General features: G+C 38.5%; 1 protein-coding gene across 1 annotated transcript in view; it reads left to right on the top strand.

Moving 5' to 3' along the window:
• Positions 1 to 632: 632 nt before the first annotated feature.
• The window catches only part of CSNK1G1 (casein kinase 1 gamma 1), a 117,301-nt gene continuing 94,056 nt past the window's right edge, over positions 633 to 23,877 (top strand). The window contains exons 1-2 of the mRNA XM_023729714.1: positions 633 to 2,210; positions 21,456 to 21,855. Of these exons, the coding sequence (XP_023585482.1) occupies positions 21,675 to 21,855 (181 nt within the window). The 5' untranslated portion in view covers positions 633 to 2,210; positions 21,456 to 21,674. The remainder of the gene's footprint in view (positions 2,211 to 21,455; positions 21,856 to 23,877) is intronic.

Raw genomic sequence — 23,877 nt, 5'->3', positions numbered from 1 at the left:
TGTCAAACTCTCACTTTTAATACTAAGGTCTTGTTTTTATTGCTGGGGTGAGCAAGATACTTTTTATTTTGAAGAGGGTAGTTTTTTCTTGTTTTGTGAGTTCTCATCATTGTTAAAAACTTTAGACCAGAGATTGCAAACTGGTGACTTGCACAGTGTTTAAAATTTTTAAAACTTAACTGCCAACATATAAAAATGGAGAGATTTTATTAAAAATCCAGCGTTTAGCAACTCCTGAACAATCGTTGAGATAGTGACATTAAGCCTGTATTGTTATGTGGCAAAACTCAGCAGGGTCTGAGTTATACAGCTGTGCCCTTTAGATGGGACACCCACTATTCACTCCACCACCATACATCTTCCCAGCCTCCTTCACTAGCTTACATTCTGTATCTAGTCCTCAGCATTTGTGTTGCAACCTTGCCATTAATGAGTTTGTTTCTTGATACATGATGGTTTGGATGAAATTATCTTGAAAATCAAAAAAAAAGATATGATTTACTTAGGCCATCACTCCACTTTCTCTCTCTCTCTCTTTTTTTTTTTTCCCTCTTTAAGCCTTTTAGACAAGTACTGTTTGTGGCGCAGTGGTTAAGAACTCAACTGCTAGCCAAAAGGTCAACAGTTGAATCCACCAGCTGCTCCTTGGAAACCCTGTGGGGCAGTTCTATTCTGTACTATAGGGTCGCTATGAGTTGGAATTGACTCAATGGCAGTGGGTTTGGTTTTGGTTTTTATTTTCCTTTTATTTATTCAACTGAAAGCATTATATTTTATGTCTGTATAATTAGTACAAGGGAGTAAGCATGATTAAGCTAATTTTGAAACAAGCTTACAATAATTTAAAATCCAAATAAGTATTGCTATCTTAATCACCTCCGGAGGCCACTTTTTCTAAAAGCATCACTCAGAACATTTTTGGGAAAAAAATGGTGACATATTTCTTTTGAGTATTCTCAGGGATGTCAGATTTTTATCCTTGTAGAGTAGCTACACTTTAGTAAAAGTTGGAAGGTATATATAATTTAGCAAGTAAATAGAATGTAACGAATTTTATGAAGCAGCAAAAAGTCATTCAGCTCAGAGTCTAATGGGTGAGAGATCTGGATGAAACCAGGTTGACATTTGTTCCAAAGCAAGTAGTTTTCCAGGAAAGAAGGTATTGTAAGTGTAGATTATACCCATCAGCCCCTCATCAACCTTACCTACCCCTAAAGAACATAGTATATGAAATTAATGAAGAAATAAAATAAAGCAAAAGTAGCAAAGAATACTCCACTGGCGTTAAGAAAATCAGAAAATAGTCCTATTTTCATGTCACAGATTTCAAGGAATGTCTTTCAGGCACAGTATAATTTAGACCAGATTGAAAGAAAATCAGTTGCAACCTTCCTTTCCAGGAGGATCACACTGTTGTGAGAATCAGGGAAAGAAAGCTTGAAAACTACTAATAGGTCAGAGGAAGAAGAAAGTTAGCTGGGTACGTAGTTCAGTTATGTTTTGAAGCCACAATAGCAGGGCTAATAAAGAAACTATACATGATTTATTATATAAATATATATTTTTTCTTTCTCTGATGAAAGCTTGTAATACCATAGCTGGCTCACTTCTACATAGAAGTCCCCACTGAACTTAGATGGACAGGATTTAGAGGTGAGGTCTAGAGGCAGGAGAAATGGGTAACAGTTTCATAAGATTCTTTTCTTAGCTGTATAGCAATTGCTCAAGGCCCTAGCTCCCTCCCCCTCCTTGTAAGGTAGCAAAATGAATGAACCAATTGGAGACACTGATGAGATAACTGTTTATCAGGTAAATAGACTCAAGAAAAATCAATTGCACTAATTATGGGCTAAAGCTATAACCGGTTTGAAATCTCCTGGTTTAAAAATTATTTTTAAAACACAGTGAAATACACTTTAATTGGATGAATTGCATGGTATGTGAAATATATCGCAATAAAGCTATCAGAAACAAACAAACAGTGAGACCCCATGGAGAAATTTTGCCACAAACACGGGCATGAATTCAAGTGATAAGGAACATTCACTGTGGGAAACAAAAGAAACTTTAAGTTACTCAAGGAAGGGAGAATTAGGCTCCTTAGCGAAGAGTTTGTGGACATATTTTGAAATCACACACGTTGTTTGTTTTATTGTTTCAGGAGGACGGTTGTGAGTCCAGTGCACTTTTGACTCAATGGGGCTGAATGGGTAAGTGAAGATACAAGCAGGGTCCTTGGTAAATGTGGCCAAAGAGAAAGAGCTCAGGCGTTGGTCTCCTGGCTGGGTTTGACTGTGTGACCTAGGCAATGAATCTAGCCTCTCTGAGCCTCAGTTCCTCACTTAATGAATATCCTCATCTATGAAAAGGCAGGTAAGTCCAGGTTAACTCCACTGATTAGGTCACGTATCACCCAAAGTCGGTCATTTTAAAGATTGAAGTTTCTTTTATAAACCTACATCTTTTATGTATAAATGTCATTCCTCTTCTTTAAATGCTAAAGTGGCTTTTCGTTGCAATATCAGTGACCTGTAAAGTTCTGAATGGTGGTCTCCGGATTCCTCTCTGCCTTGTGCAGTGTAATCCCTAGCCTCATTGACCTTCTTTCACCGAGAGCCTTTCTTTACAGGCGGTTCCCTCTATTTGGAGGCTCTGTTTTTAGCTCTTGACAGGGTTGGCTCCTTCTCATGCTTCAGAACACTGTTTAAATGTGGTTTCTGATAAGGCCTTACCACCCTCTATCCAAAACTCTCCTCTCTGTTTTCTCCCATAAACTTTATTTAGCAGATCTTTGTTTCCTTTGTAGCACAGTGCCAATGTGTAGTTTTTTGTTCGGTTGTGTGTTTGTCTAAGACTGTAAGCTCTGTGAGCACAGGAATTATGTATGTTGAGTTCACTGTTATATCCCCAGTGACTAGCCCAGTTTTAGGTACATAGTAGGCAGTCACTGAATATTTGTTGATTGAGTTAAGAACCCCACTTTAAATAACTATTCACCGCCACTCCATTTGCCATCAAGTCAGCCTCACGTGTGTCAGAGTAGAACTGTGCTCCATAGGATTTTCAATGACTAATTTTTCAGAAGTAGATGCCAGGCCTTTCTTCCAAGGTGCCTTTGGGTAGACTCGAACCTCCGACCTCCCATCAGGTTAACCGTTTGCAACTCTCAGGGGCTCCTTGAATCAATACAGGTGCTTTTAATTATGCAAATTCCTTCAGTAATTGTTATAATCCCTTAAGGTTCATTTATGTAGAAATAATATTTAAGAAAGCATATGTTACATTTCTTTTCTTTTTTCACAGTTCTTTAAATCTTTTTTTTTTCTTCTAGTAAAAAAGATGTGGTAAGTTTCAAGTATATCCCTTTTCCCATTGGAGAAGGTAAATCAAATGGAAGGAGCAAGTTTGGTGGCAAGGCTGAAAAATGCAAATTTCTAGCCTCAGTATTTTACCTCACCAATTTTGTGCCTTTGTTAAATAGGCGGTTTCTGCATGGCCTTGAAGAATTCATGGAAGCTAAATATTGAGAATACCAGAGAAGCTCCCAGATGAGAATACTCAGAATTAGGTTTAAAACAAAGCTAGTTTCTTTGGTCTTTGGTTTTCATCTTATGATGTCCTCTTATGCCACCTAAAGATGGCAAAGAATTGGGTCGGACTTTTCTAATGACCGGTGCTTTTTGTGCAGTGGAACACATTGCAAATAGTATGGCCGATGGAATTGTTATAGTACTTGCGATTATGACGTTTTTCCTTCTCAGAATGATGGCAAAAATTATGATCTCTGTGGTTTGGGTTTTTCAACTTTGTTAAATCTGTTTACTGGTTGAAAAACAAGATAGAGATCTCATTCGTTCATTTATGTATTCATTTATTCACTGGATATTTGAGAACATATTATACTGGACCCTGTGAATAAAATGGTGAGTGAGCAACAGTTCTTACCTTCACGGAGCTGTTGAATATACAAGTGAATAAACAAGCTTCGTAGAGTTGATTATACACGTGAATAAGCAACTACAATGCACTGTGATTAGTGCCTTGATGGAGTGCTAAAGGAGTACATAAGAGGGGCATGTAACCCAGAATTGAGGAATCAGGAAAAGTTTTCCAGAGAAAAAGACATTTATGGTAAAAGTGAAAGACAAGCGTTAATTAACGTAATGAAGAGCAGAGATAAAAGAGGAATCCATGCAGAGGGCCCTTTGGAGGAACTGAAGTAAGTTGAGCCTTCGGGAACATGTAGTGTAAGGTGAAGATTGAACAAAAATGAAACTGGAGAGGTAAGCAGGTGCCAGATCATACAGGACCTTAAACCCTGTAAAGAATTTTACATTTTTTCCTAATTGCAGTAGGAAACCATTTAGAGGCCTTTGAGTTGGAAGGTGAAATAATCAGACTTGTATTTTAGAAAGTTCCCTTTGGCTATAGTGGTGCATGAATTGGTGTGTAGTGGTAAGGGAGTTGAGGGGAGACACCTGGAAGCAGGGAAACCAGTTAAGAGATTCTGTTACCATCCAAGTGGGATAATGGTTCCTTTGCCATGAAGATGGAGAGAAGTCTATAGACTTGAGTGTTAAGAGCTAGAATGGACACTTACTCTGTGGTTTGGGTCACTGGATAGACAGTTAGCGATATTGTTTACTGAGATAACCCTAGAGAAGAAAGGAAGTTTTAGGTTATATTAGGGGTTGGGCTGGGAGACGTGGGAGCTAAGAGGAGAAGATGACTTCATTTAGGACTGTTGAATTTGATGTGTCTGTAGGCTGTCTAGGTAAAAAAAATTAAGTGTACTCCTTATGTAGATCTGAACCTCAGGAGAGTGGTAATAGCTGTAGATGCAAATTAATATTCATCAGCATGTCAATGAACATATGATATGGGTGCTTAGTACAATATGCGGTGTCTAGAAACTGTACCGTTTACATCAAACAAATCAAGCCGGTTGCAGTTCATAGACTTTTCAGTGGCTGTCCCTAGGTAGTGCAAACGGTTAAGTGCTAGGCTTCTGACTGAAAGATTGGCACCTTGGAAGAAAGACCCGGTGATTTACTTCGAAAAGTCACAGCTGTTGAAAAAGACTCCTATAAGCAGTATATAAATTCCTGTTTTAGCATACTATCACTAGCGTTGAGTATATTATCCTTTTTAAAAAGTTTGTAATTCGATAGTTGACAAGAGTATCCTCTTATTTTATGTGCATATCTTTGAAGGATTGTTTTAAAATAAAATGTTAACTTCATTTTAGGGTTTAATGTAATTAGGAATATATAACTATCTGTATTATTATGTAAGCAATTGATGAGCTACTTATGTTGTTCTCATTTTAAAATAATTTTTTCCTTAATGTTCAGTTTTGCTATCTTTGAACTGAGTTCTCTGGGATTTTCTTCCTTTTCATCCTCGAATTTGCTGTGCTTTGTACTTTTGGTGAAAATATAAACTGAATTGTTTATTGTTTTCAACCCACTTGTCTTTTTTGGTGTTCTTTGGTCATCCAATTCTGATTCATTATTTTTCGCCAAATATTTATTGAATATCTAGTATATACAGAAAGACACTGTTCTTGGCACTGAGGATACGCAATAAAAGAGGCAGAATCCCTGCTTTCAGGGAACATAAACGTTTCTGGAGGAGGGGTTAGAAATCAGGGAAAAGGAGATTAAAAAGTAGGGATGAGCGGGAGTTGCTATTTGCCAAGATGGGAAAGATTGTGGGTGACCAGGCTGGAGGGGAAAATCAAGGGTGTGGTTTTCTAGTGCATTTGAGATTGCTGGTAGATAGCCTAGTGGAATTGATGAGTTCAGAGTAGTATATTACAAATCCAAAGTTTACGAGAGAGATTGAGGCTAGAGATTAAAATTTTAGAGTTTCTGGTATATAGATGGTACTTACAGCCATGGGTTTGAGCTTAAATAGAAAAGAGTTATGAGGATTAAGCCCTTGGCCCTCCAGCATTTAGAGTTAGGGAGGTAAAGAGGACTAGCAAAGGAGACAGAGAAGGATCAGCCTGAGAAGCTGAGGAAAACCGAGAGAGAGAGTGTGGCTCTGAGGCCAGATGAGCAAAGTATTTTAAGAATGGAGGGAGCAACTCCATCAAATACTGTTGAGGTCAGATAAAGCCAGGACTGAGAATGACTGTTGGATTCGCCAACACAGAGGTCATTGGTGACTTTGAGAAAAGTTTCAGGGTATCAGGGCAAAAGTTTGAATGAAGTGAGTTCAAGGAAGAACAGGCGGAGAGAGAACAGAAATGAAGTAAGTGTACAGATAGCTTTTAGAGTAGTTTGGCTCTAAAGGAGAGCAGAGAAATGGTACAGTAGCTGAAGGGGGTTGTGAGAGTTGAACGTTTGTTAACAATTGAGAGTAAACAGGTTATTTTTATGCTGAAAGAAGTGAACCAGTAGAGAAGACAAAGTTTGAAAGGATTTAGTGCACAGGTGGAAGAGAGGACTTAGCTAGGAGCCTGGACAGTTTATGTATTTTAATAGAACAAGTAGAACAATAACACCTTTATACCCAGGCAAGTGAGGTCCCTGCTCTGGCACCTGGACTTAGGGGGGGCCCACTTTAGCCTTCTCTGACTGTGTCCCCACTTCTGGATCTGCTCTGGGTATCTGGAATCTGGAATTTCCTGCCCACAGAGCCCTAGGCCCATTTCTAGGGCCTGGAATATTGCCTGCATGTCCTCCAGGCTGAGTGGTGATGCAAGACAGAATGTGGGAGGGGAAGAGGAGGAGACAGGCAGGAGACTGGCTTTATCTGTACCGTATTTTGGCTTGGAACTCCAGGTAATTTGAGACTTCTAAATTTGAACCTGGCTTTCTAGGTACTTATAAAAAAGTATTTGTCAAGGTAGGACAGAACAGATTTAACAGTTTGTTGGCTTAATTTATAACTTTTTGCTATTTACACATATGGTATATGGGCTTCCACTTGTATTCTTGCCCTGAATCCCATAAATTTTAAGGGCAGGCCTCAGGCATACTTTGTGGGTACTGGTACTGGTCTAGCTGGGTTGGTAGATTTGATGGTGGTAAAGCATGATGAGGTTTCTGGATCTCTTTTGGAATAGAGCCCTGTCCTGAATTCCAGGACCCTTGTTCCAGTAAACCTACCTGCTAGTGAGGTTCCTGTGAGTTCTTTGCCCTATTCACCTTTGCACATAGCACATACCATGATCAATAAATGTTTGTTAAATGATTAAATGAATACAGATGAATACTGGGGAACCCTTTGCCATAAATAATTCCATGGACTATTGCTATATTCCTCCTAACAGGTCACATCTCATACATATTAATGCCTTTAGAGGTAGACCAATGGTTTAACTTGGGTCATTGTAATTAGGGCTGCTGGCTGCCTTCCTTAGGAATCTGCCTTACCTGTGCATGACTCAACACCTCTGACTGGATTCCAATTACCTTCTTCCTTTTGATTCTTCATAGCAGTAGATAACAGCATACTCCAAAGGGCCAGCCTGTAGAAGGAATATGTAAGGGAAACCCAGTTAGAGAATCTTACTCACAGTGGAAACCAATGGAAGGAAAGAGGCTGCCTCTTTTCTATTTTATCCGTTTTGCAGCTAAGAAAATAAAGGACTTTTTAAAAATTGAAATTTGGTATGTTCTTCCCAGTGAATTTAAATTCTACCTTTGAAAATTGTTTGATCCAGTACTACATTATATTTAATAATACTTTACATTTGTTTTCTGCTTAATACCACTCAAAGTACTTTGACATCCATTATCTCTTACGACTCTCAGTTCACCCTGATAAGAACAGGTATTCTGCGAATGATTATGTTAAGATAGAGAGGTTGAGTAGTTATTTAGAGATAACAAAGCTCTGTCTGTTGTTCATGGTGTTTACAGATGAAATTTTCAGAATATATATATTTTTTATTTTATTTTGGTAAAATATAGACAACAAAAAATTTCCATTTTAACCATTTTAAGTGTACAGTTCAGTAACATGAATTACATTCATCATGTTGTGCAGCCATCTCCACCGTCTATTTCTAAAAAGTTTTTATCACCCCAATAGACACTCAGTGCCTCGTAAGCAATAACTCCCCATTCCCTCCCTCCCATCCCCAGCCCCTTGGTAGCCCCCAGTGAACTTTGGTCTCTGTGCATTGCCTTTTCTAGATATTTCCTGTAAGTGGGGTCATACAGTATTTGTCATTTTGTGCCTGATTTATTTCCCTTAGCATGTTTTCATGGTTTATCTATGTTGTAGCATGTATCAGAACTTCATTTCTCTTTATGGGTGAATAATATCCTATTGTAGGAATATGCAAGGAGCCTTGGTGGCACAGTGGTTAAAGCACTTGACTGCTCACCAAAAGGCTGGCAGTTCAAACCCACCAGCCACTTCGCTGGAGAAAGATGTGGCAGTTTGCTTCAGTAAAGATTTACAGCTTTGGAAACCCTATGGGGCAGTTCTGCTCTATCCTATAGGGTCGCTGTGAGTTGGAATCTATTCAGTGGCAGTGGGTTTGGTTTTTTTGGTGGATATGAATAGACCACATTTTGTTTATCCATTCATCTGTTGATGGACACTTGAATTGTTTCTACCTTTTGGCTATTATGAATAGTGCTGCATGAACATTGGTGTAAAAGGATCTGTTTGAGTCCTTGCTTTCAAGTCTTTTGGGGTATATGCCTAGGAGTAGAAGTGCTGGGTCATATGGCAGTTCTATGTTTAACTTCTTGAGGAACCATCAAACTGTTTTCTTTAGCAGCTGTACCATTTTATAATCCCACCAGCAACGTAGGAGGGGTCCAGTTTCTTCGCATCCTTACCAACGCTTGTTACTGTAACTTTTTTCTGATAATAGCCATCCTAGCAGTGTGAAGTGATAGAATAGCTTTAAAAAAATTAATTCAAATGTCTTACTTGGGTAATGTTGGACATACCTGCAATCTTTACGGTTATTCAAAATCGATTCTATTTAAAAAGAGCAAGTTTTGGCAGTCGTTTAGAGCCCTGGCGGTTCAGTGATTAAGAGCTTGACGGCTAACCAAAAAGGTCAGCAGTTCAAATCCAGCAGCTGCTCCTTGGAAACTCTATGGGGCAGTTCTATTCTGTCCTATAGGGTTGCTGTGAGAATCAACTTGAGGGCAATAGTTTTTTTTTTTAGTTCATAATATTAATTGTTTAAATACAATTTTGTGGTTGAATTTTTCCATTTGTTTAATTTCTTGATTTTATAAATTGGCAAGGAGAATACTATAATTTTTAATTTGGCTTATGGGATATATCCAATGGAATTCTCGTTCTTGAATTTGAATAATAATAGCTACATGTTATAGAACCAGTTTATATGGTTTCAGACCACCTTGATCATTGTTTGTGAATTAAAGAGATGTTTTCAAAAATCAGAAATCCAAAAGCTGTTATAGTCATAATTATCCTCATAATAGTAATTCCTTAGGAAGCCAATATGGGGGCAGTGGTAATTCAGTGGTAGAAATCTTGCCTTCCATGTGGAAGACCCAGGTGTGATTCCCTGCCAATGTATCTCATGCGCAGCCACTGCCCACCTGTCAGTGGAGGCTTTCATGTTGCTATGATGCTGAACAGGTTTCATTGGAGTTTCCAGACTAAGACAGACTAGGAAGAAAGGTCTGAGAAAAAATCATCCAGTTGAAGACATGGATCACAACAGTTTGATCCCCAACTGATCATGAGGATGGCACAGGACCAGGTAACCTTTTGTTCCATTGTGTATGGGGTCACAATCAGTTGGGGGCTGATTTTATGGCAACTAACAACAACAAGGAAGCTAAGTTCTTACAGAGTCACAAAATGGAAAGTTGTTTTCATCTAGGGCTTTTGTCTAGTTGATGAGACTAGTTTTTAATTCCTAACAAGTAGATTACAGTTACAGTTCTTTGCTGAGTTAGTTGTTTGTTGTTGTTAGGTGCCATTGAGTCAGTTCCGACTCATAGAGACCCCCTGTACAACAAAACGAAACACTGCCCAGTCCTGCACCATCCTCACAGTCATTGTTATGCTTAAGCCCATTGTTGCAGCCACTGTGTCAGTCCATCTCATTGAGGGTCTTCTTCTTTTTCACTGATGCTGTACTTTACCAAGCATGATGTCCTTCTCCAGGGACTAATCCTGTAGTGACAGAAAAATGGTGACTAGAAGGTACTTTGATTATGCCACACTCATATGGCCTAGCATGTTTTTTTTTTATGGTAATATTTTTTTCTAAGTGGGGAGGTATCAAGAATGTGAGGTACTGAAGAGCTGAAAATTGTCAGAGGAGAATAGACTGATGAGCAGTGGGAGAATGGAATGGTGAGAATGGGGGAGGGGTGGCATTAATAATTGGAATCTGTGGAAAGCAGAAACTGTCATAGTACCAGAACCTGTAAACACTATCTTCCCTTTAACAGTAGCACTCACACAGTGTGTTTTGGCTAAAATAAATCAATTTCGATAACTTCTTAGGTTAATTAAAGTGCAGTTCTCCTTTTTTTTTAATTTTTTTATTGTGCTCTAGATGAAGGTTTACAGAACAAATTAGTTTCTCATTAAACAATACACATACTGTTTTGTGACGTTAGTTGCCAACCCTGTGACATGTCAATACTCTTCCCTTCTCGACCTTGGGTTCCCCATTACCAGCCTTCCTGTCCCCTCCTGCCTTCTCGTTCTTGCCCCTGGGCTGGTGTGCCCATTTAGTCTTGTATACACGGTAGAGCTACGATTATGATTGTTTGTTTTATGGGCCTGTCTAATCTCTGGCTGAAGGGTGAACCTCAGGAGTGACTTCAGTACTGACTTAAAAGGGTGTCTGGGGGCCATACTCTCAGGGTTTCTCCAGTCTCTGTCAGACCAGTAAGTCTGGTCTTTTTTGGTGAGCTAGAATTTTGTTCTACATTTTTCTCCAGCTCTGTCCAGGACCCTCTACTGTGATCCCTGTTAGAGCAGTCGGTGGTGGTAGACAGGCACCATCTAGTTGTGTTAGACTTGGTCTGGTGGAGGCTGTGGTAGTTGTGTTCCATCAGTCCTTTGAACTAATCTTTCCCTTGTGTCTTTGGTTTTCTTCATTCTCTCTTCTCTAGGTGGGGTGGGACAAGTGGAGTATCTTAGATGGCTGCTCACAGGCTCTTAAGACCCCAGAGGCTATTTACCAAAGTAGTATATAGCACATTTCTTTATAAACAGTTATGCCGATTGAGCTAGATGTCCCTCAAGACCATGATCCCCAGCCCTCAGCCCAGTAATTTGGTCCCTCAGGGAGCTTGGATGTGTCTGTGGAACTTCCGTGACCTGTCCTTGTACAAGTTGTGCTGACTTCCCCAGTATTGTGTACTGTCTCACCATTCACCAAAGTTACCACTTACCTATTGTCTAGCCAGTGTTTTGTAAAGTGTGGTTCTTATTTTGCATTTTTTAAAGCTAAAATTAGTTATTAGTCTTTTATTTGTACTTAACATTGTTTGATAGTTTTATACACAGACACACACACATACCATTTTTGCTGAATGTTTACTGAATACCTACCTTGGGTGTGATACTGCTCTTGAAATTTATCCCGTTTTCTAAACATCAGGTTAGGCTTTGATCTCATTCTCCGAGGAAGCAGTGGGAATGACAGATATTGTTGCAAACGCTGTTTGTTGGCATGCCAATATAAGGGGAAGTTTGCTGGGGACTTCTGGGAAGAATTTTCTTTCTTGACCAAAAAACAGAAACACGTGAGGAGAAGGACTTTTGCTCTTGCCTTTTCTTTTCTGTTTTGGACACTGGTGTGGGATGAGATACCTGAAGCTGAGACTTGTGACCAAGCGTCAGCAAGCGTGCGGCCCAGAGCCAACATGTGGTAGGTGAAGGGATGGTAGACGAGAAAGTGCCTGGGCCACTGTGGAGTTCCTACAAAGTTAAACATACACTTACTATGTGACCTAGCAGTCCTGTTCTGTAAACAGTGTCATCATAAGTTACATTGGAAGAGAGAGATTTAGAAGCCTGACAGTCTGTCTTCACTATCAGCAAAGGCTCAACTTATTTTGACTTTAAAATTTAAATATTTATGGGCCTCATTTTTGACAAAGGCAGAATATCTGAAACATACAAATGGCAAATCAGTGATTTATTTGCTACTTCCCAGTCAGATTCATAGCTATAATTCTTTAAATATTTTCTCTGGTGCTTTTATAATATGACAATTTTTTTTTAACTTCATGCAACTTCTCAATGCTATTACATAAAGCAGTATATTCACTGAAGTGAATATTCGTTCATGATAGAATACCAGTCTCTCTCACAAAGCATCGATTAGTTCATGTATAGAGAATGACCTTGGGCCAGATGAGCTCCTGATTTTAACCCAGCATACTATTTCTTTTATATGTTACATCAGGATTGTAGTTACTAGATTGTAGTTACTAGAAATACAAATGTCTCCCATTTCCATTTGCTAGAGTGCTATAAGACAGCTGGCTTTGAAGGAAAACTTTTCATTGACCAGACCGCTCTAAAGTAAACCGGGAAGATTTGACATCAGTCTCCACCCATAATTGGTGAATTAGATTTGTTGTTTTTGCTATTAGCAATAATTTTTTACTCTGTTAGAGAGCTCTTGTAATTTCCCAGTCAAGAAAGCCATGTTTACATCATGAAGAACTCCTACAATTCAACGACAAAAAGACAACACAGTTAAAAATATAGACGAAAGACTGGAATAGACTTTTCACCAAAGAAGATGTACAAATGGTCAATAAGCACATGAAAAGATGGTCAACATCATTAATCATTAGGGACATGCAATCAAAACCACATGAGATAGCACTTCATACACATTAGGATGACTATTATTTAAAAAAAAAAGAAAAGTGTTGGAGAGGATGTGGAGAAATTGGAACACTCATTCATTGCTGGTGGCAATGTAAAATGATGCAGCTGCTGAAGAAAATAGATTGATGGTCCCTCACAGAGTTAACATAGAATTACCTTATGATCCAGCAATTCCACTGCTAGGCATATACTCAGAACAATTGAAAACAAGGACTCAGACAGATAATCGTACACCAGTGTTCGTAGCAGCATTATTCTCAATAACCAAAAGGTGGAAACAAACCAAGTTTCCATCAACAGGTGAATTGGAACAAAGTGGGAGCCTCACACTACCTGATTTTAGAACCTATAATACCATCACGGTAGTCAGAACAGCCTGGTACTAGTACAACAACAGATACATAGACCAGTGGAACAGAATTGAGAATCCAGACATAAATTCATCCTCCTATGAGCAGCTAATATTTGACAAAGTCCCAAAGTCCATTAACTGGGGAAAAGACCATCTCTTTCACAAATTGTGCTGGCATAGCTGGATATCCATCTGCAAAAAACTAAAACAAGACCCATACCTTACACCGTGCACAACAACTAACTCAAAATGGATCAAAGACTTAAGTATAAAATCAAATACGATAAAGATCATGGAAGAAAAAATAGGGACAATGCTAGAAGCCCTAATACATGGCATAAACACAATATGAACCATAAGTAACAATGCTCAAGCACCAGAAGAGAGACCAGATAGCTGGGAGCTCCTAAAAATCAAACACTTATGCTCATCAAAAGACTTCACCATAAGAGTCAAAAGACAACCTACAGACTGGGAAAAAAAATTTGGCTACGACAAATCCGGTCAACATCTAATCTCTCAAATCTACGAGATACTGCAAAACCTCAACAACAAAAAGAAACTCAAAAAATGGGCAAAGGATATGAACAGACACTTCGCCGAAGAAGATATTCAGGAAGCTAACAGACACATGAAGAAATGCTCATGATCATTAGCCATTAGAGAAATGCAGATCAAAACTACAATGAGATCTCATCTCACCCCAACAAGCCTAGGGGTGTTTAGAGTGATTAAAAAGTTTGGAAAATAGTAGTGATGGTTGCAAAAAAGGAAAAAGTAAGCAAGGAAGAAAGTAGCAGTTAAATGGGGTTTCATTGATAGAATGCTGTCTTCTGGGAAAAATAAAACCAGTTCTAGAAAAAAATATAACTTTTTTAAGAAAATGTGGATTTTCTTAAAATTTTAAGATTCTAAGAAAATTGTGAAGTCGTACTTTTTAAAATATCTTCTAATTCAGGCATGCCTAAATTGATAGAAATTACTAGAATTGAGGCTTCTTAAGCAGTTTGCCTGGTATGACTTTAAAAATTCAAATGTATATTCATTATAGCATGTAACATGTTTAATAAATAAGTTACAAGTCATTGCCAGATATTTTTTATCAGCAAAATAAACATCTATTTACTGCATTTATGTAGTTTACTTCCTTTCCCCATATTTACTGAAAGAAAAAGAGTAGAAATGATATATGGGTTGTCTGTTTTTTATATCCTTGGCAGCCTTTTTTTTTTTTTTCAAAGGCTGAGGTACAACTTAATGTTTACTTTGGATATTTTCTTTGACCTGACTCTTCAGCTAACTTTTTTGCATATTATCTGCTAATAAATGTAAATAAGCCATTCAATATCCCTGTGAAATGGATATCCTTACTAATCTATATCTTAACACTAATGAATGTAAATGAATTAATAACTAGTTTCTTGCTTGATGAATTCTAGGAGTTCTTGATGTTAATTAGGGTTCTGCTTAATTTATTACCTTGTATAAATATTGGGTTATGTCACTGGGAATCTGTTTTCCATCATTAAGCCAGACTATCGTAAATATTACTCAGTGTTTTTTAAATACCAACTATGTGCACCACGAGCCACTCTGTGGAAGAAAGATGTGGCAGTCTGCTTCCATAAAGATTTACAGCCTTGGAAACCCCATGGGGCAGTTCTGTCCTATCCTATAGGGTCATTATGAGTCCTAATTGACTAGACAGCAGGGGTGTTTTCTTTAGGTATGTGCAAGAAAACTAAATAAGATATGACAAGATCCGTAACCTCAAAGACTTATAATCATATTGGATATTAGAGTACATGTCAGTACAGTATGGTACATGGTCAGAGACAGATGAGTGGTGTAGACACTGGTGTTCCAAGTGTTCATGATAAATTGGTTCTAAAAGGTTTCACAAAGGACATAGGATATGAAGCCTTAAATGCAGATGGAAGGGTTAGGAGGCCATTCTAGGTATGAGAACTAAGACTTAGTTGCTTCTTGTGTTCATATAGTAGTTTTTTACTACCTGAGTGTAAATAGAAAGCTGATATAGAAGAACCTCAAATGACAAGCAAAGAGTTTGTAATTAGGAACCAGGAAATAGTTTTAAGCCCAAAACCAGTTGCCATCGAGTTGATTCTAACTCATGGTGAGCTAATATGTGTCAGAGTAGAACGGTGCTCCACAAGGGTTTTCTACTGCTGATTTTTCGGAAAGTAGATCACCAGGCCTTTCTTCTGAGGTGCCTCTGGGTGGACTCAAACTTCCAACCTTTCAGTTAGTAGCTGAGCTTGTTAATCTTTTTGTACTACCCACATACTCCAGTATCAAGCAGTGGTGATGTGTTAAAAGTGATGATAAAACCAAAAAAAACCAAACCTGTTGCTACTGAGTCGATTTTTACACTTTTATAAAAAAAACTTTTTATATCATTCAGTTTTATTTCTTGAATGAGAGGCGCCACATAAATTAATATTGAATGCTATTCATCTTTGATAATTATAGATAATGCTAATGTCCCAGGCATAGATTAGAAAATTGACACCTTAAGTTTGTGTTTTTCCTTGTTTGTGGGAGGTAAAGTGATTTTTCTGTTCTGTAAGCAGATGTTATGAACATGCCTTTCCCATCTGAACAAGATTTTTGGCTTTCTGAAGGTTTCTAACCTGGCAAATACTGTGTGTTCTCCTGATACATACATGCAAGTATGTATAGATAATGAGGACTGTGTGATTACTCCACTCATTGTTACATGAATCTAAGTGCGTTGGAGAAAGCCAGTGACACGCATTATAAAAATAACCTCCATCTGTTAGAAAAATGGAATGAACACAAATGAAAAATGGGAAGAGAAATAGGCAAGGTAGTACAGCTTTCCAGATCTTTTAAATGAGACTGTTATACTAGTGACAATTTATGAAAATTTGGGAGGTCAGTGCTCTCAAATTATCTGGATAGGCTAAGACACATACTGTTCCTGTCCTTAAAATAATTTGTAGTATAAGGGAAGAAAGTATAGGTGACAGTTTCTCACACATAGGCACACTCCTACTAATTAGAAAACCAAAAGGGAAGAACATGCTTGGCATATCTCCAGCTGAAAGAACTGAGCAAAATATTCAAGCCTCGAATTGCAGTATTGAAGGATTGTATGGGCAAAATTGGAAGACACAGGAAACATCAAAAGAAGATGTAAGAAATGAGGAAAGGATACGAACAGACGCTTCACCAAAGAAGACATTGGGGCAGCTAAAATACATATGAAGAAATGCTTGTGATCATTAGCAATTAGAGAGATGCAAATCAAAACTACAAAGAGATACCATCTCATACTGACATTACTGGCACTAATCAAAAAAAAACAGAAAATAACAAACGTTGGTGAGGTTGTGGGGAGATGGGAAATCTTATACACTGCTGTTGGGAATGTAAAATGGTACAACCACTATGGAAAACAGTATGGCGCTTCCCCAAGAAGCTAGAAACAGAAATACCATATGATCCAGCAATCCCGCTCCGAGGTATTTGCCGTAAAGAAATAAGAGCCATGATCTGAATAGACATATGAACACCCACGTTCATTGCAGCCTTATTGACAATAGCAAGAAAATGGAAACAACCTAAGTTCCCATCAATAGATGAATGGATTAACAGACTGTGATACATACATACAATGGAATATTATGCAACGATAAACAATAATGAATCCATGAAACATCTCACAACATGGATGAATTTGGAGGGCATTATGCTGAGTGAAATAACTCCATCACAAAAGGACAAATACTGTATGAGACTACTATTATAAAGTAACAGCAAAAGGTTTACATGCAGGAAAAAAAAAAAAAAGAAAAAAAATTCTTTAGTGGTTACCAGCAATAGGAGGGGGAAGGGAGGACAATTACCAAATAGAAGACACATGTTACTATTGGTGAAGGGAAAGGCAATACACAGCATGGGAGAAGTCAGCACAACATGACCAAGGCAAGAGAGGACACTGAGAGGAATGCAAGAATAAAGGGCATCAACGGTAAATACTATAGCATAGACAATCCTGTGACAATGGTATTAATCATAATTTATGAATGGATACATAGGAAGATAGATAATGCCAAGAGGTGTCGGAGAGTGTAAGGGAGCACACCTACTGGCAGATACGGGTTTGGTGGTGGATATTTCTGCATACATGACTGTAGGTGCTTCTCATATATTAGCAGAGACAATAGAACATACAAGCGACACAGAGAAACCTCTTAGACTTAAACACCTTACAGATGAAGTTCCTAGGCTCGAAGGCAAAGGACCATAGACTTGGAGGACACCTACAATTGGCATAACATAGTTCATAAAGACAGTGTTCTGCATCCTTCTCTGGTGAGTAGTGTCTGGGATCTTAAAAGCTTGTGAGTAGCCATCTAAGATACAACTATTGGTCTCTTCCCATCCAGAGCACAGAAGAGTGAAGAAAACCAAAGACTCAAGGGAGCAATTAATCCAAAGGGCTAATGGACCACATGAACTGCAGCCTACATGACCCTGAGACCAGAAGAACTAGATGGTGCCTGGCTACCACTACCTAACGCTCTGACTGGGATCACAGCAAAGGGTCCCAGACAGAGCAGGAGGAAAAAAAAAAACATCAAATTCACAAAAAAGACCAGATTTACTGACAGAGACTGGAGGAACTCCCGAGACTATGGCCCTAAGACACGCTTCTGACCTGGAAATGAAACCATTCCTGGAGACCACCTTTCAGCCACACAATAGACAGGCCTATAAAATAATAACACCCAAGAGGAATGTGTTCCTTAGAACAATCAATTATATGAGATCAAAAGGACAACATTTGCCCAAAAGCAAAGATGAGAAGGTAGGAAGGGGTGGAAAATCCAGACGAAAGGAAATGAGGAACCCAGGGCAGAAAGGAGGAGGGTGCTGACACATTGTGGGGAATGAAAAAAGGCCATAAAACAGTTTGTATACAAACTGTCTAATGGGAATCTAATTTGCTCTGTAAACTTTCACCTAATACACAGTAAGAAAAAAAGATAGAAGGAATCCACAGAGTCTCTGTATCAAAGAGAATTGGTGGACATTCAGTCATTTCAGGAGGTAGCATGTGATCAAGAACTGATGGTCCTGAATGAAGAAGTCTAAGCTGCACTGAAGCCATTGGTGAAAAACAAGGCTTCAGGAATTGATGGAATACCAATTAAGATGTTTCAACAAACGGATGCAGCGCTGGAAGTGCTCACTCGTCTCTGCCAAGAAATTTGGAAGACAGCTCCCTGGCCAATTGACTGGAAGAGATCCATATCCATGCCCATTGCAAAGACAGGTGATCCAACAGAATGTGAAAATTTTCTAATTATGTCATTAATATCACACGCAAGTAAAATTTTGCTGAAGATAATTTAAAAATGGTTACACTAGTACATCAGCAGGGAACTACGAGAACTTCAAGCTGGATTCAGAAGAGAACATAGAATGACGGATATCATTGCTGATGTCAGATGGATTTTGGCTGAAAGCAGAGAATTCCAGAAAGATGTTTCACCTGTGTTTTATTGACTATGCAAAGGCATTCGACTTTGTGGATCACAACAAATTATGGATAACATTACGAAGAATGGGAACTCCAGAACACACTTAATTGTGCTCATGTGGACCTTGTGCATAGAGCAAGAGGCAGTCATTCGAACAGAACAAGGGGATACTACTGCATGGTTTAAAATCAGGAAAGGTGTGCATCAGAGTTGTATCTTTTCATCATGCTTATTCGATCTGTATGCTGAGCAGATAATCCGAGAAGCTGGACTGCATACAGAAGAACACAGCATGAGGATTGGAGGAAGTCCCTGTTAACAGCCTGTGTTATGCAGATGACACAACCTTGCTTGCTGAAAGGGAAGAGGACTTGAAGCACTTACTGATGAACATCAAAGACTATAGCCTTCAGTAAGGGTTACACCTCAACATAAAATAAAAATCCTCACGGACCAGTAAGCAACATCTTGATAAACAGAGAAAAGATTGAAGTTGTCAAGGATTTCATGTTGCTTGGATCCACAATCAACGTCCATTAAAGTAGCAGTCAAGAAGTCAGATGACTTATTACATTGGTCAGATCTGCTGCAAAAGACCTCTTAAAGTTTTAAAGAGCAAAGACGTCACCTTGAAGACTAGGGTGTGCCTGACCCAAGCCATGGTATTTTCAGTCACCTCATGTGCGTGCAAAAGCTGGACAATGAATAAAGAAGATAGAAGAAAAATTGATAAATTTTAATTATGGCATTGACGAAGAATATTGAGTATACCATGAACTGCCGGAAGGATGAACAAATCTATCTTGGAAGAAGTACAGCCGAATGCTCCTTAAGCGAGGATGGCAAATCTTCGTCTCACTTACTTTGGACATGTTAGGAAGGACCAGTCCTTGGAGAAGGATATCATGCTTGGTATAATAGAGGGTCAGTGAAAGAGAGGAAGACCCTAAACAAGATGGTTGACACAGTGGCTGCAACAATGGGCTTAAACATAGCAACGACTGTGAGGATGGCGCAGGACCAGGCAGTGTTCTGTTCTGTTGTACACAGGATTGCTATGAGTTGGAACTGACTAGGCAGCAGCTAACAGCAACATAACAGTCTTAAGTAAAACATTTTAAATTTTATTTCCTTTTTTCCCTCAATATTGTTTGAGAGACTTAGATCAAAGACAAAGTTAATTAGAAAATATTGGATACAGTTGGAAATAAGAGAAAATGAGAGTGAGCAGAAATATAAATTTCAAGAAAATCCAGTAGGAATTCATGTAGGATCCAGTAATTGCTGACTCTCTTCATTACCCTAATTTTTCTTTCTTAACAGAATATACATTGTAAATCTAAGTGTATTTTTTCCTGAATTCAGAGAAATGTATTTTATTGATTACTGTTGTAGAAGCCAAATATCATTTTACAGTATTAATAATGCAAAGAAAACAAACAGAAAAGATGAAAATAGGCAATTTCTTTTAGCTTGTGTAGTGAAGTCAACAGACTGTTTTCTTGAATTATGTACCGACTTGCTTCACAGCTTTATGCCTGGCACTGTACTAGGGAATTAAAGGTGTCCTTATGAAGCCTTCAGTCTAGATAGTAACCAAGCAATTATTCTAATTCTATTCTTCTTAAAGCTTTATGGAAGATATTTCTGAAAGTGAAACATAAGTATGTGTTTAGTGAATAAGTAATCATGGAATATTTTCTTATTAAAAACTCTCACCTCCATAATCAAACGATTTGAGAAGAAACTGTCATCATTATTAAATAGCATCAAAATTTTCTCACTGTAAACTTTTGTTTTGAGCTTGGTCCTGAATTGGGACACTGGGTAATTCTAGGAAGGATGAGGTTTATGTGTAAATTTTTTTGTCGTTCAGTGTTATTTTTGTTTTAGGGTTCTGCTAAAGGCTTGGCTTCAGACACTCTGTTATTGCATACTCTGTCCACAGTGAAAACTAAAGCAAAAGTCGGGTGTTCCACAGCCTTAGGCTAGGACTTCTTAGTATCAGTACGGTTTTGGAAAATCCTCTTAGAAGTAGTCTGTCAGTTGGAAACTTTTTGGATTGTACAGTTGCTGCCCCCGGGAAAGCCAAACCAATTGCTGTTGAGTCAATCCCAGCTCATGGCAGCCAACCCTGTGTGTTTCAGGGTTTTCAATGGCTGTCATCTTTTGGAAGTAGATTGCTAGGGCTTTCTTTTGAGGTACCTTTGGGTGGATTTGAACTGCCAGCCTTTCATTTAGTAGCCAAGTGCTTAACCGTTTGTGCCACCGAGGGAATCCATGATTGCTGCCAGTGCCTCTTTTAAGTGGTGGGCGTGGGGGAGGGGTGGAAGAAGTAACTTCCTTTCTGAAAGATTCTAGCCAAATTAAAAGGAAGAGCTTTTCATTAAATTGTCCTTGGTTAATTTAGCTTGGCTTACCCCTACCGTATCTTTCTGTTAGCCAGTGATGAAAAAGCCAACAAGTTAACTTTTTGATGATCATAGGTACAGTACTTGAAGAAAGCATTTTATATTAAAAGGCTTGTGCACTCCCGCAGTTGCCACGGCCTGCAGCCTGCTAAGCCTGTGTTACCAGATGAGTAGCTAGTCCAGATGGCTAAACTGTTGGAGGATGTAAAATCAAAACCCATTTCAGGGGGCTGTCTGCTTTGCTCATTTTTGAATAGGGTCCATTCTAATTAATTGTGACTTTCTCAATTTGTTTTAAAATTTAATTTTTAACCAGATGTTTTCTTGATTTTTACCTAGGTTACAAAATATCCTCCTATGCCTGAGACCTACAGACTACATGGCCTACAGGAATTAATCAATGGTTTCCCATCTCCTGGAGATGCATTAGAAACAAATATGGTGCCAAAAGAACTCCTTACCTTCCTCTGACTCCGGTTCATTGGGCATACTTTTGTACTGAAGAGAGGTATACACACTGAGGAGACTCGTTCTGCAGAGACTCTGTCGTGTAGGATCATGGACCATCCTAGTAGGGAAAAGGATGAAAGACAACGGACAAGTAAACCCATGGTACAAAGGAGTGCACACTGCTCCCGGCCGTCTGGCTCATCGACATCCTCTGGGGTTCTTATGGTGGGACCCAACTTCAGGGTTGGCAAGAAGATAGGATGTGGGAACTTCGGAGAGCTCAGATTAGGTAAGAGCTTGGTTGTGTCAGTGGCTTCTACTAACAATGACAACAATAGCTATGATGAGCTTTGGTGTGTTTCAAGACAAGCAATTTATATTTTCATGAGAAGTTTCTCATAACTAGGCCCTGTTGTTGTGAGAACTAAAGAATTTGTGAAGGGGACTATAGTCATTATCAGTTTTAATTGCTGTTTAAGGTTCAGCTGTCCTTATGTGGGAGAGGTTGGCTTTAAAAACTTCCAACTCTGAGATTTTGTGATGCAGGGAAATCTGCAGACTGATGTGAATAAAGTACAGGTTATGTTTAGTACATAGATCTGAGATAGAGCCCTAAGTTCTGCATTTTCAACAAACCCTCAGGTGATGCAGATGCTGCTAGTCCTTGAACCACACTTTGAGAAGTAAGGGAGTAAGGCTTTGATTTAATTCAGCCTCTATCCCTGAAAAAAGAGAGTAAATCCTTGCTCAGCCATACCCAGGCTTAGTCTGCGAAGATAAGAGAAGTTATCTCAAAGTTTAGAGAGGTTATTTGAGAGATAAACTACGTTTGCATTTCTCCCTTGAGGTCCCACCATCAGAACTGAGTTAGAACTCCAGGGGAGAAATTATGCAATTGTATTTCCCAACCATGGAAATGGATTTTCTGTTTCAAGTATGATTTGATGGGTAAGATGATGAATAGAGACAAAATCAGCCAGTTTGAAGAGCTGAGGTTGGGCAGAAGGTACATTGGGTATCTATATACTTTTTGATGACCCTCCATAGGTGAGTGGCAGAAGAGAAAATGAAAGACGTTGTAAATGTATAAAGTTGGAGATTAGCTTGGAGAATGTGAAGAGGTCGGCTTTAAGCTCAAGTATTTTATTTGTCTTCATAGCTGCTGTAGCTGTGAGTTATTATGAAGACCTATTGTAAGAGACTTTGGCCCTTGGGGAAACAGGAGGGTAGGAATGTAAGATGATTATTGTTTGTTACCTATGCTACTTATGATCTTGCAAAAGGAGATGGAAAGTGTTAACCTCTGATCTCCCATAGAGAGCCTCAGGGAAGCGTCACTCTACCAGCCAGAGATCACTGGGTGCAGAATGAAGTTTAGAGATGCTGAGAATGAATTTATTTTTACTAATAGAAGGCTGGCAACCTAGAATTTAAAGACCTGACTAGGATAATGAAAGCCTCTTTATATTTAGAGATGTGTTCATGTTCAGGTTAGCAAAGCCAGCAGAAGCTACTGAGAATAGGAGTAAGATGTGTAATTTCCCACTGCTTGACTTCCTAGCAAGTACAGAGTTGCTTTAGCAGCTAGTTTTGTGAATATTCATTTATGTAATGGATTGACTTTGTTCTAACATCACAGTACTTGTATTAAATAGATTATGACGTAAACATCCACAAAATGCTGAGAGACAGTTTCTAATGCATATAAATTCATGCATTCTCAGAATGTCAGAAATTTGTTTACTTTTATAAAGATGAAGAAAAACTTTGGTTAGTTGAAACTGAAAATCTGTTTAATCATTTATGTCTAGGTTTGTATTATATGATTTTTAAAGTTACATGGGAATGGAAAAATTCATTCTAAAAGGATAAATTTGTAGCCCATATATATTTTCAGAGTAGTAGGGTGTTGTGTTTTATTTCCTTTCATGGATCTAGGATAATTTTGATAATTCTGATTTTGACTTGCTTTGTAGTTAGTAGAAAGAACTCTTCTTGTCTTTCTTTCAAAGTGGTTTTATTCTTGTGTGCTTATCAAGTTTCCATTAGGCCTGGGATCATATCATTACAACATTGTATCTAGCAATACTTTTTACCAGCAAAAACTAGAAAAGAAACTTTCAGAATCATGTAACATCTTCCTAACAATAGAATGGATTGTATACTCCATTCTGTTGTTCTCTTCTTGCTGTAGTATCAGTGAAGAGAAGATTGTGCAGGTGACAGAAGATGGGAACTGAGACATTCCAAACTCAAGGCAGGTGCAAGTTGGCCTCTAACCATGGTGTCTTAGTCATCTAGTGCTGCTTTA

This window comes from Trichechus manatus, unplaced genomic scaffold, assembly GCF_000243295.1.
Source record: "Trichechus manatus latirostris isolate Lorelei unplaced genomic scaffold, TriManLat1.0 scaffold00030, whole genome shotgun sequence".
NCBI lineage: Eukaryota > Metazoa > Chordata > Mammalia > Sirenia > Trichechidae > Trichechus > Trichechus manatus.
This window is presented reverse-complemented; position numbering and strand designations above follow the sequence as displayed.